This window comes from Zonotrichia albicollis, chromosome 5, assembly GCF_047830755.1.
Source record: "Zonotrichia albicollis isolate bZonAlb1 chromosome 5, bZonAlb1.hap1, whole genome shotgun sequence".
In the NCBI taxonomy this organism is placed as follows: domain Eukaryota; kingdom Metazoa; phylum Chordata; class Aves; order Passeriformes; family Passerellidae; genus Zonotrichia; species Zonotrichia albicollis.
The window spans coordinates 49,170,005-49,185,191 of NC_133823.1; the positions used below are offsets into that span (position 1 = coordinate 49,170,005).

General features: G+C 37.9%; 1 protein-coding gene across 5 annotated transcripts in view; it reads right to left on the reverse strand.

The window, feature by feature from the left end:
- RGS12 (regulator of G protein signaling 12) overlaps nucleotides 1-15,187 on the reverse strand; it is an 85,567-nt gene that overhangs the window by 64,795 nt on the left and 5,585 nt on the right. For all 5 annotated transcript variants that reach the window (XM_014266124.3, XM_014266119.3, XM_014266120.3 and 2 more), the window contains exon 2: nucleotides 12,941-14,889. In XM_014266124.3, the coding sequence (XP_014121599.2) occupies nucleotides 12,941-14,797 (1,857 nt within the window). In that variant the 5' untranslated portion in view covers nucleotides 14,798-14,889. The remainder of the gene's footprint in view (nucleotides 1-12,940; nucleotides 14,890-15,187) is intronic.

A 15,187-nucleotide genomic window follows, 5' to 3' on the forward strand; every position in this document is an offset into this window, starting at 1 on the left:
AAGCAGAGAAGAGCATCCAGAGCATTGTACAGCCTCAGAGATGTCTGCCTGTTTGCTAATTCCCATGGAGACATCACTGTTTTACAGCAATGGGCTCTGGCCATCACCAGTGCTCTCAACAGACTCTGTTTATGAGCTCAAAGAATTGTCAAGACAAAACTTTGCTGGATCCAAAGTATGCAGCAGGGTTCATCCCCTCAACAAGCTTGAGAGATCAACTTCATTCAGTATTAAAAGTGATCCCTTTTTCTATGAACTCTCTTTCCCTCCCAATTTTCTATTTACTAAGGGTTTGGTTTAGTTGGGTTTTTTTATTGGCTGAGAAGTAAATCAGGCAGGTTCTGCCACAGCAGCCTGGAAATCTAGCAGCTGGATATTAGCTTCCAAGGTTTTAAGAGAGCATTTACATGTGCAGTATAAACAAGCTTAGGTGGCTTTTGCTAAATGATCAAATAAATGTGAAGAGAAGAAAATTGCTCTCTGTAAATGTTAACAAGCAACACCCAGTGGAATGAGGACAGTTCCTGTCTTTTTGAGCATCTTTTTGAGCAACCTTTAAAATCATCTGCTCATCCAGGCAGGTGCTGCTGAGGTGGTTCACACCTGCCTCATCCCCTACAGCCACACCAGCCCTTCCTGTGTGGACGGAAATCTTACACCTAATCTGTGCCACACAGTGAACTTCACCCCAACCCCTGACTAAATTCTGCTGCATCCATCACTGCTGCTGCACTGCTGATCAAAACATCAACAAGGCTCCTCCTGCATAAATTTTTCTGTTAGAACAACATGAGTGTACATCTACATCTACTCAATTTCACCGCTAGTCAAGTGTGACCACACTAGTTCTGTGATTTTTAAATTTTTTTTTCATTTTTAATCTGAGAATTAGTGATAAAACTATCAGACTACCAACAACTCAGCAAATTAATAGTATCATTAATTGGTACTTGGAAACTAATGAAACAGTTACATGGTAAGGATGCTTAATGGTCTTTGATGTGTTTCTTAAAAAGTAGATGGATGCCCTGAGAGAACTTCAGCTTTTATTGAAAATGAAAGGGTGAAAGGAAAAATATGGAAAAACTATCAGTAGCAGACATATCTATTCAGAATAACAAATACACTTTCACTATTCATTCTGTTTCATCCCCAAAAAAGAATACAAATTGTCCAGTATTTATTTAAATATAGACACTGCCATATGATGCTGGGAGATTAAGAACATGCACTCAAAAATTTTTTGAAACATTAACACTACAAACTGAAGGAACAGGAACCAACTGCCTAAAGATTCCACTTTAGAAGCAGATTCTAGATAAGATTAATTATCACCAGATGTCCCATTTTGGAAATAAATGCTCTTACCTATTTGTGGTCAGAAGCATAACAAAGAGAAAGAGAGAGAGCAAAAAAAAACAACTTTTAAATTGTGTGATATTAGAAAAGAGAGAGTAAATTAGTATCCAATCAAATTTTTTATTAATGTTTTTTTTATATTGTTATGCAAAACTGACTATCGAGCCCTGGGTGGAACAGTAAAGATAACAACAGGTTAAGAAAAAAAGAGACCCTGGGAATAAAACAATGCTTAAGCAATGATTACAAAATAGAAAAATGCACTGAGCTAACTATTTCCCCAACCCATCTGGATAAGAATTGCAATTAAGAAAATATTTTCAACTGACAAAAAACTCTTCCTTGCTCTGAAAAATCAAATTAATCATCTAAGAAATTAAGGAGGGCATTACTAAAAAAACAAAAAAGACTGCAATTCACAAGTATTTAATTTCCTGGGAAGTCTCTCTTTTCATCTTTTCTTGACTCTATTCCAGACACTCAGACTATGAAGGCTGACCTCCTTCTCCAGATCAATTAAAAGAATGACTGTGCATACACACATGTACACAAAGAAGGAAAGAATCACGTATCTTAAGCAGACAGCACCATTTTGGCACCATCATGGGACTGTGAAGAGTTGGAAATAAAAGCATCCATGACTTGAATAGAAAACAGCCATTGAAACTTCTAGAATGTACTAACCAGCACAGCTAAAGAAATCCACTGTATTTGAGCACAGAGAGATTGTTAGTGCAATGACTGATATTAATGTAATTTCTGCAGTCTGTTAGACATAAAGAAATCTTTGTACTTCTAAAAGCCTTTATTACACTATTAAACAGATATTAAAACCCACTAAATTATTCACAATCATTTCAGAACAATACATGTATGACCAAAAACATGGCCAGTTTGGAGCAACCTGGTCCAGTGAAAGGTGTCCCTGGCTGTGGCATGGGGCTTGGAACAAGATGATCTTAAGGTCCCTCCCAACCCAAACCACTCTATGAAAAATATGCTGCTACATTCTCTGTTAGCTGCCAAGATAAAACACTGACATTTGCTGCATGAACATTAGGCTGCAGGGTTGTTTGGATTTTTTTTTTTTAACAGAGATTGACTATAAGCCCTAGAACTGTTTATTATGCTACCTTAAACATTCTCTTCCAAAACCAGTGTTGCTAAATCTGTGAAACTCTAAATATATCTAAATAGTCAAGAAAACCTAAGAAATTCTATCAGAGAACAGAATTAGAAACTGAAGTTCACCTGACATTTTACTAAGTGCCTTCACCTTAGAACTTTTAGAAATCCAGAAGCCAACCAAAAAGCACAGAAATTTGTGAAAACAAGTTGATCAGTGAAAAGCATGTGCTACAGCAATACATCCTCTCCTATTTGCAACGCAGATACTTGCCACCCTGCCACTACTATCTATCATGGTGAAAGTATAAAAGAACATATCTCTAAAAGCCTTTATCCTGTTATCATTTGGCAGATGGAGAGGAAAAACAACAAAGGATTAGAGGAATTAAGGTACTGATGCTCTAAAAAAATACATTCCTTTTTCTACTCTTATAAAAAAGTAAAAACTAGAATGGATTGAAATACCAGTGAAATGTACAATCATAAGAAAATAAGGACAATTAAATGGTGTCTGAGTCCTTTATTTTTTTCTAATAAATTACTAGATTACTCTTTTTTTAGGAAAACAGGAAATGGCAAGTGCAAATAGGACAAGGAGAGCACTGAAAACAGGTCACCAGGGGAGGACTGATATAGCAGCATTTTGTGAAGTGTCCAAGTGAGAATGGTTTCTTTCTGAGAACAAGAATGGTGTACAAGAAAAGTACAAATGAAAAAACAGAACACATTGTACTTCATTATTAGCAAGGCAGAGGGAGTGAAGAAGGTTGTGACTCGTGTGACTGCAAACAGACGGACAGAAAGAATAAAAAGGTTCCAATATAAGATGATTTGCACAACTCTAATTATTTAAAGATAGAACAAAAAAAGGATAGGCTCTTAAGAGTATTTTTAACAGATAAACAAGTTAGGCAGCAGTTCCATATAAGATTTTTGGCAGCTTAAGGGTTTTGCATGCACCCCTGATCTCTCCTGCAAGCTCACAAATTCAGCAGGCTGTGCCCTCATCTCCACTAACAGTAAACTAGAGTTTACAAGATTAAATAATCCTGTTCCTAAGGCAGATCCACAGACAGTCATGCCAGCATAACTCATGATATTCACTGCCAACTCTGGCCTGAGCACCACAGGAACTCTTTCAAGCTGGAACTACCAAAGAAATGCAACGTGAAACTATGACAGCCAGTATGTGGCCGTAACCTGGAGCCTGAGTGCACAGAAGAAAGTTGATGAAACTTGATCAATTATTCAGAACACAAAGAAACCAAAAACCCCTTCAGAAAACATCTTCAATTAGCTTAAAGGAATTACCAGCTATAGCACAAGCTGTGCTGTGCTCCTTCATCTCCCAGCAAATGCATTTATCCAGTATTATAACTTTGCAACAAATGCAAGAATCTGAAATTTCCATTTTGTGCTAAATAATCTTTGTGCCTCTCTGCAGTTATTGCCAGGGTATCACTAACAGATTTCCTCTCCTCTGGTACCAGTTCTAAAGCTGGAGGTGCAGGAAGGGTTAGCAAGGGAGGATACAGGCAGCTATTGGGAGTACAAGAGACTCAGGAAGGGGGGAATTTTTGTTAGGAGTTCTGGCATCCCTGACAACAAAAAAATACAGTGAGCTGGCAGCAGGAATTCAGAAAGGGGAGAAAAGGAGAAAGAAAAACTGTGAGGCTTTAGGCCAGCTTCCAGCAAATTTACAGCTTTTCATGGAAAACACATTATGGTCTGTGATCGTGAGAGGAAACTAAATTTAAGTTTAGGAAACTAAAAGGGACTAAATCTGATGGGACAGAGGTTTTGCCTGCTCAATGGAAGAGCAGCAAGAAGGAAAGGTAAAATATAAGAAGGGAAGCTAATCAAAAAAGTGTAAAAAGCCTGATCATATACATTTATAGAACTATGCTTTCAAAACTGTTTCACAACAAAAAGTTAATTTCACAAGATTGAGCAAAATAGTTATAAAAGTTTAAATTATTTAAAAAAACATAAGAAAGTAATTTAATATGATGAAGAAAGTTCTGGGAGCTCTAAGACAAAAGCATCATTACCAGTGTGCACTACTTTTCATAGAAAATGTTTTTCCTCCAGTTCAGGTAGAATAAGTACACTACCCTATGTCCTGGCCATTTAAGAGAATACAAAGGACCATGCACATGCTAGAATGGTCACACCGAACTGCTTGCCTCAATTTAAGGAGCTCAACAGAATTTGGTATGTTCTATGTGTCACAGAACTTAATCATACTAACCATAAAATCACCAAATTTTAATGTGTCCTATTTCCAGCTCTTGAAGCTTTTAAAAACTGCCACTGTTTTTAGGTTTGATTCTGTGACTTTGTGTGGTGAAGTGCATAACAGTTTGGAGCCCAGATACACTGACCATATAATTTGAAACTTCTATGGATATTCAAAATTTACTGAATTTAATCCTGGCTGTTGAGCCCCTCAGCAGAAGGTCAGTCTGGACTGGCAGTTCATCTTTATAAAGAATGCAGGTTTAAGAGTTCAGAAAGAAAGTTCCTGATTTAGACCTTTCTGAAAAGGGATGGGAAACAGGGATGCACACAAAATTGCAAACATTAATGACAGGATCACAGGAAAAAAAAAAAGCAGCTGATATAAATATTATTCTGCCATCTGTAGTAGTCTCCAATGCTGATCTGGACTGTGTGGCATTGTGCTCCTCTCCTGTCCATTCCCATCCTCAGCATCCACTCCCCTGACTGAGTGTCCCTCTGGAGCAGAGCAGGTCCTGACCCCCCTTGCCCCTAATCTGGCAGCACCACGTGCCCCCCACCCAAACTGACATTGAAACTCAGAGTTCTGTAAAAGGAGGATCTGAGAACAGGAGAGACTGAAATATGGGAGATGCTGGGTAAGGATTTCTTGGGTTCTGAAAGAGATAAAGGAATCTGGGGGGAGCTGGGAACAGAGCTGGCTGTGACCCCATCCCCTGGGCTCTCCAGGAAGCAACAAGGGGTGAGCACAGGGCTCCAGGTGTGTCTGTGCTCACACACAGGGCCCCAGGTGTGTCAGTGCTCACACACAGGGCCCCAGGTGTGTCTGTGCTCACACACAGGGCCCCAGGTGTGTCTGTGCTCACACACAGGGCTCCAGGTGTGTCTGTGCTCACAGAGAGGGCCCCAGGTGTGTCTGTGCTCACACACAGGGCTCCAGGTGTGTCTGTGCTCACACACAGGGCTCCACGTGTGTCAGTGCTCACACACAGGGCCCCAGGTGTGTCTGTGCTCACACAGAGAGTTCCAGGTGTGTCTGTGCTCACAGAGAGGGCTCCAGGTGCTGTGGACAAAGCCAGAATGAAGGGACACCCTTCAGGCTGCCCTGCACTTGTGTCACCATCACAGAGGGATAGCACCTCACAAAACCCAGTTAGATGACAGAGGGTTAATTAAATGGATCTATCATCATTCAAACTTTATTGTCAGCTTTTCTGCAGGCTTTAATTACACTCTAATTACTTTTTTTTTTTTTAGGTTGGGGTACACCAGGATGACAAAGAATTCCAATGCTACATTCTCCAGTGCTGATCAATAGATTTGATTACTTTTAAGAATACTTCTTTGCTGATCAGATGATAATAACACATTTCACTCCCTTCTAATCATTACAGTGGCATTTTAAATGCCAGTTAGGCCCATGATACAATGAAGAATGTTGCAAGATTTCAAATAAGATCTATAGGGACTCCAGGAAGACACGGAAAAGAGACTGTCCTGACATGAACATCCAAGTAAATGAAATTGAATGCTTGTCTCCTGTACTAAGGATATTAGGCATAAAACATTGACCCATCTACACTTCAGTACCATCCTCATCCCTTTTCAAGAAAAAAAAAAAAAAAAAAAAACCCCACAAATGTTGATGTTATTTATGCATATGAAAAAGTAAGATCATTTTCTCAGTAAAACTAGATAAAAGTATCTTCAGTAAGTTGGAAGTTGGTAGTTGGAAATTGCGGAAGCACAGAAAGACCTTACTATACTATGGGAAAATGTGAAGAAAAATACACAAAAAGGACATAACAACTAGTTTCAAATAATCTTGAACATTAGGTAGCCATTAGCTGGGAACATTAATTCAGTATAGCCAAATAATTATTAACAATCAAAATTCTGACCAGGAATCACCATAAAAGAAAAAAAAATTAAAGATCAAACAAACAAGAAATAAGCCTTATGAATACATCGTCTGTCCACACATTTTTAAAATTGCTTATAACTCTGGTAACCCATCTCAAAAATAAAATTACAGCAACCAATTATATTAAAATTATGAAAAAAACTTTTGGAAAGGATAAGACTGAGCTAACTTCTGATTGGAAAGTAAGGAATTGATGATTAAGTCTTAAAACAAAAATGATATCACTAAGAGAAAGTAGAGAGAAAGACTGCTAGTATTTCTCAGGATAAATATTAGCAGGTATGAAATGAAACTACACAGAAAGTACAATTATGTGGTGTTTTCTTTCCACACTAATTAAACTGCAGAATATATAAGTCAAGTGATACCAAGAATGCCAAAAGTACAAGTTCACATAAGTTTTAGCAATTCCATATTTATATTTATTAATTAAAGATCTTTATTCTGTATGGCCCCATTTCTTGTCTAGTGAAAAACGGGCATTTTACAACTCCTTGTCTCCTCTAAATCTTCTCAACTGCAAGGAATTCAGATCCTTCTTAGTACAGACAATAACTTAATAATTTCCCATCTCAAAACTTTTATGTTTAAAACATACCTATTAAGCCATTTTTCATTATTTCAATTCATTCTGTGCTAAACATTATTTTACATGCCATTTTATTTCTAGTACATAAATTTGAAATGAGGATATTTCACAAAAGTCAGCATCACTCTGATATTTACTGTCCAGATTTTATCTAATTTCTTTTTCAAAGAAACACAGCCAGCATTATTTGGGTTTTTAATACACTTTGAAGATCCTAGAACCATTTTTAAAATCATTTTAGAATATTACAATTCATATGAAAAGGCAGCATGGAATTACTAAATATTTAATTGTTTTTCATGTTCTCTAAGCAAAAAGCAGAGGACCTATTTCCTACAGATGCCTCTTTGCAGATTAATTCACATGAGCACATTCTCAGATCTAGCTTGCTGTTTGGGATTTTTCTTGAGTTCTCTTTAAGGTATAGAGGTAGATCTCAAATCAGATCAAAGCCTATAAATCCAAAAGTTAACATTAAATTGTACTGCATAAGAATAGCAATCCAGCTGCCATTAATTCTGCTTCAAAAACAGCTGTGGTGGAACAATTTAAGCTAGTGAGCAAACAGAATTCTAAAGGAAAGAGAAAAAAACATGTAATTATACAACAAAAAAACAAATATGGGAACCACAAAGCTTTGCCAACATTGTCTCTGCATCTAAAATATCTGCTTTGCAGTCAGTTCACCAACCAGTTACCAACAATAAAAAACTGCAACTCTTGGATCTGACGCAAATTACAGATTTTCATCACCAAAAAGAAAAATCATTTTTAACTTGAACAGCATATCTTTTTCAGTAACACTTGCTTTAGAAACAAAGACAACTCTAAAGTAGTTACAGTTAAACTTCTGAACAGAACAGAGGAATAAAAATAGTTGCCCATGAACTAGATTAGCAGGGAAAGATGCCTCAGTGAACTCCATAGTACAGCTTGCCTATCTTCTCTCTTCTACATTTTAACAATATTTTCAGGAGCTGAAATTATGAAGGTTACCAAGCACTTGAAATATTTTATATATATATATGTATCAACTTTAAAAAACCCCACACATCTGCAATACTATGGGTCCAGTGAGTCTCATGAAATAAGATTTTCTATATTGTCTTCTTCTAAGATCTACAAATAGGCTCCAACTACAAATTCACACTTTTCATCAGCACAAACAATAATGTGATCGAGACAGAAGTATAGTAAGTGTGAAACAGTAAAGGATTTCTAAAAGCCAATACCCAAAATTTTAAAAAGCTTTTTAATTACATTTCAATACATTTGTTAAATTCACTTGGAATAAACCTAGGACCCAAATGCCAGTTATCAGGCTCAAGTTGTAAAACCTCTTTTGATCTCAATGTTATACTCACTCCACACTATTAAAACAGACTTTCTTTTTTTAAAAAGAGAATGGTGAGAGGTCAATGCCTAGGATTCTGCCCTTATGGAGAGAGAACTCAAGGACTAAACTGACTGTTATAAAGCTTTCCAGTGGAAAAGGGAGTATTTTCCCAGTAGAACTTAATTTAAAACAGTAATGGGTAGACATATTTTTGGCCAGGCACTAGCCTGAAAACAGAGAGTGAGGGTTGAACAAAATCAAACATATTTATATTAATTTAGTCTAGAGGGAAAGGAATGCTTCCCTGCTCAGCAAATTCTCAAGTCCCCTGCCAATTCCAACATCCCCTGATGTTTTCAGATTGCTTATGGTGCTTTTCACTTGTGTCACCCAAAAATCATGCACAGGAGCGAGTAGGTGAGTGACTGGAACTTAGTGGGATGCTAAAGAAGGTGCAAAGAGCAATGCAACAGCAAAGGCAGGACAGTGCAGCTGGAATTGCAAACAAAAAAGCAGGAATTATTCCATTTCAATTTAAACCATAACCAGGCTGCTCATATTGTCTCACAGACCTCAGCAGAGCATACCCAACCCCTACCCAGCATCAATCTTAGAGCAATTTAGAAGCTCATTGTCACCAGAAATCTTCCTCAATTGTTCTCAGATTAAAAGACACCTTGCCTTCCATGATTTGCCTTTTCAGCGACATCATCAGGCCTCTCCTTGCTTGTTTTATCTAAGACCTACAGACGACATGGACGCCACGAAAAAATTCTCATTAGAATACTGATGGTCTCATTTCTTCAACAGAAATTCTCCTTGTCTAATTTCTTCAACAGAAATCTGTTCACATGACACTTTCAAGAAACATGAAGTTCAGTACAGGGAACAATATGAGAGGTGCACAGGGCCAGAGATATCTTCTGGTAGGTCTCAGTCAAAAGAGGTGGACTAGAACCAAATATCCCTGGTTTAGTTCTTCTCTTGCCATGCACAGAAACCTTTTTAAAAGGTTTTAGAAAAAAAACTAAATACAGCAATTGTGAAAGCATGAGTTCAGTACCTTGGCGATAATTCATAATTACAACATTTTAAAGAAAACAAGAAACCTCATGCTGTCCACTAACAACAAAATTAGGACTTTTTAACTATTTTCTACGATTCACACTTATATTGAATTTTAAAACGCCATATAGAGAAAATTAGTATTTTAAAAGTGGGTTTGCCAATTATCATAAAATTAATCACAATTCTAGTCTGTGAGCTGAAAACATCATCACTAGAGGGGAAACACAGCTCCAAGAATGTGCTTACTTGCTTGCAACAGAGGTCTGAAATGCCATATCTATTCCTACTCACAAGAAGCACTTCCCAGGCTCAGTTCTGAAAGTGCAATTTTAAATAGATATGTTCACTTACACTTTCTCACATCTGCTCTTGCATGCTGTACAATTCACAAATGTTTTGTAAGTGCAGCCATAAAATCTGGAAGCAGTTTATGCCCATCTTACCCCCCACTAGCATTGTACAGTGCAGCATATTTTTCAGAATTACATGCTGTGATCATCACTGTTTATCTGCACAGCAGCTCTGCTAGAGCAGAATGGCATCCAGGAACTCATGTGTGATGAAAATTCCGAAGAAGACAGTGTTTCATATGGAATCAGAGTCCATCACAAGAATCTCTACCTCTGCTAACCTTTTCTCCCTCTAGTGGCTCCTACATTCCCAGTCATAGGATGTTTTACCTTCAGTATTGATGTAAAAGACAAAAGCAATTAAAGTGCTGTTCTGCCAAATGAAGACTTAGACTCAGCCACCAGGTTGTAAAAACATTAATGTAATCCTATGTGGCCACTTTATACACTTTATTCTGTGACTGGAATGAGTCTGAGCAAGCTGTGTAAAATAAATCCTTACCACTTAAAAAGGTCACAGGAAGTTGAGAACATGTAATTTTCTGGAACACAGGAGCTAACCCACCTGAATAAAGGTTTGGAATGGGCAGTTTCACCTCATCCCTTGACACAAAATAATAAAAAAGTCTGAATTTCTCTCTTATGAAAATGAACTAGGGCTCTAAGATGCAAATACAGATTTTCCCTATTTCTGCAGCACCTGAAGAACAGAGGTATGATAATCAGTAATAACATCCTCTGATTATTTACATGAAAGATTTAAGATGAGAACATTGTACAACTTCATCTCTGTGAATTACTCCAAATATTCTTTATGAGCTTTTCTCATCAGTTTCAACAGCCTTCAATAATACTGAAAAATAAAATTAAAATGCAAAAGAGGGTCTGTAACTTTAATGAAGAGATTAAATGCTAAAGCCATGTAGGAACATTTTAAATGTGTCTTGCAAAAAAATTTGTCATTAATCAAAGAACAGAATGCCTATTTTATTATCAGATAGACTCAAAAGGGAAGACTGACATACTTAGTATTGGTTTATGATGATCTGAATGATACAGTAGGTGAAATATTATTACTCTTTAGCCACATGTAGAGCATCTTTCATCTCAAAGTGTAAAATTTGCTATGAGATTTTAATTAGTATAATCTTGACTTCCATGAAATAAGTGTTTCTGAAAAACATCTAATCCATATTACTGTAGTGGACAACACTGCAGACACAAACTTATTACAGAGACCTTGAAGGAATTTCAGCAGCATCCAATGCAGCACTTGGGACCAACATCCACCAAGCACCTGCACCAGGGGCTGCACATAAAGAGGACTTTTCCTTGGTCCATCAGCAAAGACTTCAGGGCAGCAGATAGAATTAAGTCTTAAGTGGTTTGGGTGGGCAGTGTTTACAAATTTAGTGTTTCTGTTTAGCTGTTTAGCTTTTGATTCACACTTTTTGAAAGTGTGAATCACCTTGAATTTAAGAACACTTGAAATTTAATTTTATTGTGGCTCTGGAAAACATTGCTGCCTGTAGCAGCATTTACCTTAACAATACACTAGTGTATAACTATTATACATACTAATTTATTTCTTTTTCTTTTCAGCGCAAAAAGCATACAATAGAACATACACAAAAGCTGCCTGCTTTACAGTGCAGGAAAAGCAATAAAAAATATTCTCTCTTTCCACACCAAACTCAAAATGCTTCTAAATTCTGCAACCTAATCCCCAGAAAGGTTTTGTTTCTTACAGTATGAAACAACTAATGAACCTCCACTGTCATCCACTTGATCAGTGTTTGTATATTTTTAATGAAGTGAGGAAAAACCACATTTTTTTTCAAAACAGATTTGGATAGCATAATGGACATCTGAAACAATAATACCAGCAATACACAAAACTTTCACATACACTCTTTTTTATGCTTTTTGTGCTGAAAATAAAAACAAACAAACTAGTAGATATAATAGTTATACACTGGTGTGTTGTTAAGGTGAACACTAAGCCTGGAATGACAAAGCTTCCTGAAGGCTAATTTGGAGTATAAGATTCTGTATTTCCCTGGAGTCAGCAAACATTTCAGATACAAAACTGCTGCTGATCCTTTCAGTATCAGAACAATGGCCTCCACTTTACCAGAATTCCAGTTATCAACAACAGACTCCCCTGAGATTAGCTCCCTCAGCAGCAAAATGTGTGTGTCACAAAGGGTATATAATCATCCTGAATACTCTTCCCACACCTTGTTTTGTTTTTTAAGTCTCCTCATTTTGTCTAATAGTAGACAAAACAAGAAGAAACAGTATTTTGGAATAAAATTTGAATTAGAGGCTTGCTGGCAGAATGTTAGATTTGTCACCTACCACTACCCATTTTTATGTCGGTTTTTAATGCTACTTGTATTGAGAGGTTTGCTGGACTGAAGTTTGTAATAAAACAGTCTTATTCACTTAAAAGTATATAATCCAGGTTTCTGACTAATGATTAGACTACATTTCTATAAAAATAGATGGCAGTAAAATAACAGTTGCAAGCCAGCCTTCTACAAAAAGGAACCAGACTAAAGATGCAGACTCTTTCCATTCTTTTGCAGCTTGAAGGTCAGAAGAAACTGAAGTTGCTAAAATGTCATGTCTCCTTTTCATTTCAGTGCCACTGAGACATTTGGAAACAATGAAGAGGCAAGAAGAAAAGTGAGAAAGCCCTAACAGACAACACTTCAAGCAGAAGTACAATTCCAGAGCTGCACTCAATTTAAGAGGAATATGAAACGCCTCTGCAGACGAGAGCAGAATGTACTATTTTCTTCATCTGAAATTTTGTAAATTATCTAATACACCTTTCAATTTTAATATGCAAATATTACTGTGCAAAAGTACCATAGGCAGATGGGTTTGGGTGTGGGGTTTTTTGATACTGTTAAGAACCAACACCAGCATGTTCTTACCTTTTTATCTTCTTTAGATTTCCTGATACTGTGTGGAGGGCCAAATTTGTTCTGAATGCAGAACATCTTCTTGGACCATTCACTTTTGTGAGATTTTAGCTGTGGCTGACCAAAGCTGCCATCGACCCTGTATCTGTCAGCTGGAATCTTACTCATTGGGGGAGGAAGGGTGCCACAGTTCACACTGGACCAGCCATCTGTGGAGTCGGTGTAGGACTCCTGGTCGCTGGCATTGCCATGCTGCCACTCCTGCAAAACGTGCACAGGCAGCCACCTCTGATTGCCCAGGCCTGCAGCGTTTTTCTTGGACGGGGGCACTGAATTTCGGGAGGAAACCAATGGAACTTCAATACGAGCAGAAGGGCTCAAGTGCTTGCTTACATTTTGGGACTTATCGTTCTGAATTACTTCCAAAGGGATGTTTCCCTCCTGCTCATGGTAGAAGCCATTCCAATGGGAAGCAGGCTGATTTTGTCCCCTTCCTACTGGATTCTCCCATATGCTGCTAGGAATGTGTTTACTTGGATTGGTTCCTAAATCAACCACCAGAACTCTATTATTCTTTTCTTCTTGGTTGAAATTTCCAATCCCACTGTCACTGTTACTGCTGGTACTATTATTCTGATGAGCATCTGCATCACCATCGAGGAAAGCCCTTGCACGCATTCCCTCTATCAGCTCCCCCATATCCCTGTACAGGACAGAAATAAACTGCAGGACAGGGAGAGAGGATGTTGGAAACTCCAGACAGCCATTGGTATCTGGATCTGCTGTACATTCCAGTCCAAAACGTCTCGCTATACCCTGGTGAATTTTGTGATGAAATAATTCAGGATCCACCATAAAAACATGGCAAGATGTCCTCAGGACCCCTTCATCTTCCTGAGCCAAGCTTGCATCATCATTTGTCTGCATTGTAACTAGGCCAAAGAATCTTCTATCATCCGGGCAAACAGCACTGAATGCCAGTTTCTCTGCAGGATATTCTGCCACAACACCTGATTTGTCACTGCAGAGCTGAATACAGTCATGCATTATCTTCATCATCACCAGGGAATGGATTTTCTGCTCTGCCCGCAGGCGTCTCATGCACCCACGAATGGCCTGCAAACTCTCTGTTTCCAAATTTGCAGTTGTCGAAGGAAGTTCGATGGAGCCTAAGTAACCTACAATCATGGCAACATTCAAAATGCTTGCATCTAACCCAAAGTCTTCTGCACTCTCCAGTCCGATTCTAAAAACTGAATCATCATTCAGAACTTTGGCTATTTCTTCCTTTGACAGTATATTTGGATTGCTTACATTCTCATTGCCAGTTTCAAATTTCATAGCAGCAGAAACTGGAAATGATCTTTGTTTTGGTGCAGAATTATCTGAGTTTCCAGCACAAAGAGCAGGATTCTCAAAAATCATGTTGAAAATGCCACCAGACTGCATTTCTTCGACAACTTTCTCAGCTCTGTTTATACCCAGAGCTTTAGAGTCAGGTTTGGGTTTCAGCCACCCCTTCCCATCATAAAAACCAACTTCTTCATCGCTTGAACATGAATCCATATGACTCATCCCTTCAGCAATGACCATGTGCAGGACTCCAGAACATTTCCCTATAAGTTTCACTACATCTTCATGAGAGGCTTTTTTCACATTGATTTCATTAACTGCAAATATCTGGTCTCCTGCTTTAAGTCCAACATAATCTGCAGGGCTTCCTTTCATCACACAACTAAGAACACAAGGGGCTTGTCCAGAAAGGGTAAAGCCATAACCTGCTCTTCCTCGAGCAACTTCCACGCTTCTTATCCGTGGAGGAGCATGCATGTTGAGCCGACGTTTGACCGTCTCTCCTGGTCTGTACATTTTGGACTTTTTTTTTTTCCTAAAATAGGAGAACTTTTATTTAGTCCAGTTTTTTGTCATGTTTCAAGAGTACCACTCCATCTGATGAAGATCTAAAGAAAGAAAGAAAGAAAGGACATTTTAATTCTCATCATATTTCAGGTTTTTTAGCACCAAGTATTCCTTTTACTGTTGAGAAAAAATTGCTAGTGAACTAACCAAAAACTATTGCCAGAGAATTAACAAAACACTCAGAACAGTTTGAAAAGAACAGGTACCACGGTGCTCATTTTAGTGATAAGAAAGGAGTTGCAAATGTAAATAAAGTGGCTGTCCAAGATGACAACATGACAGAATGGCAAAGAACAGGATCCAAGTCTTTTGATGTACAGTCAGTGTTTTTTATACTAA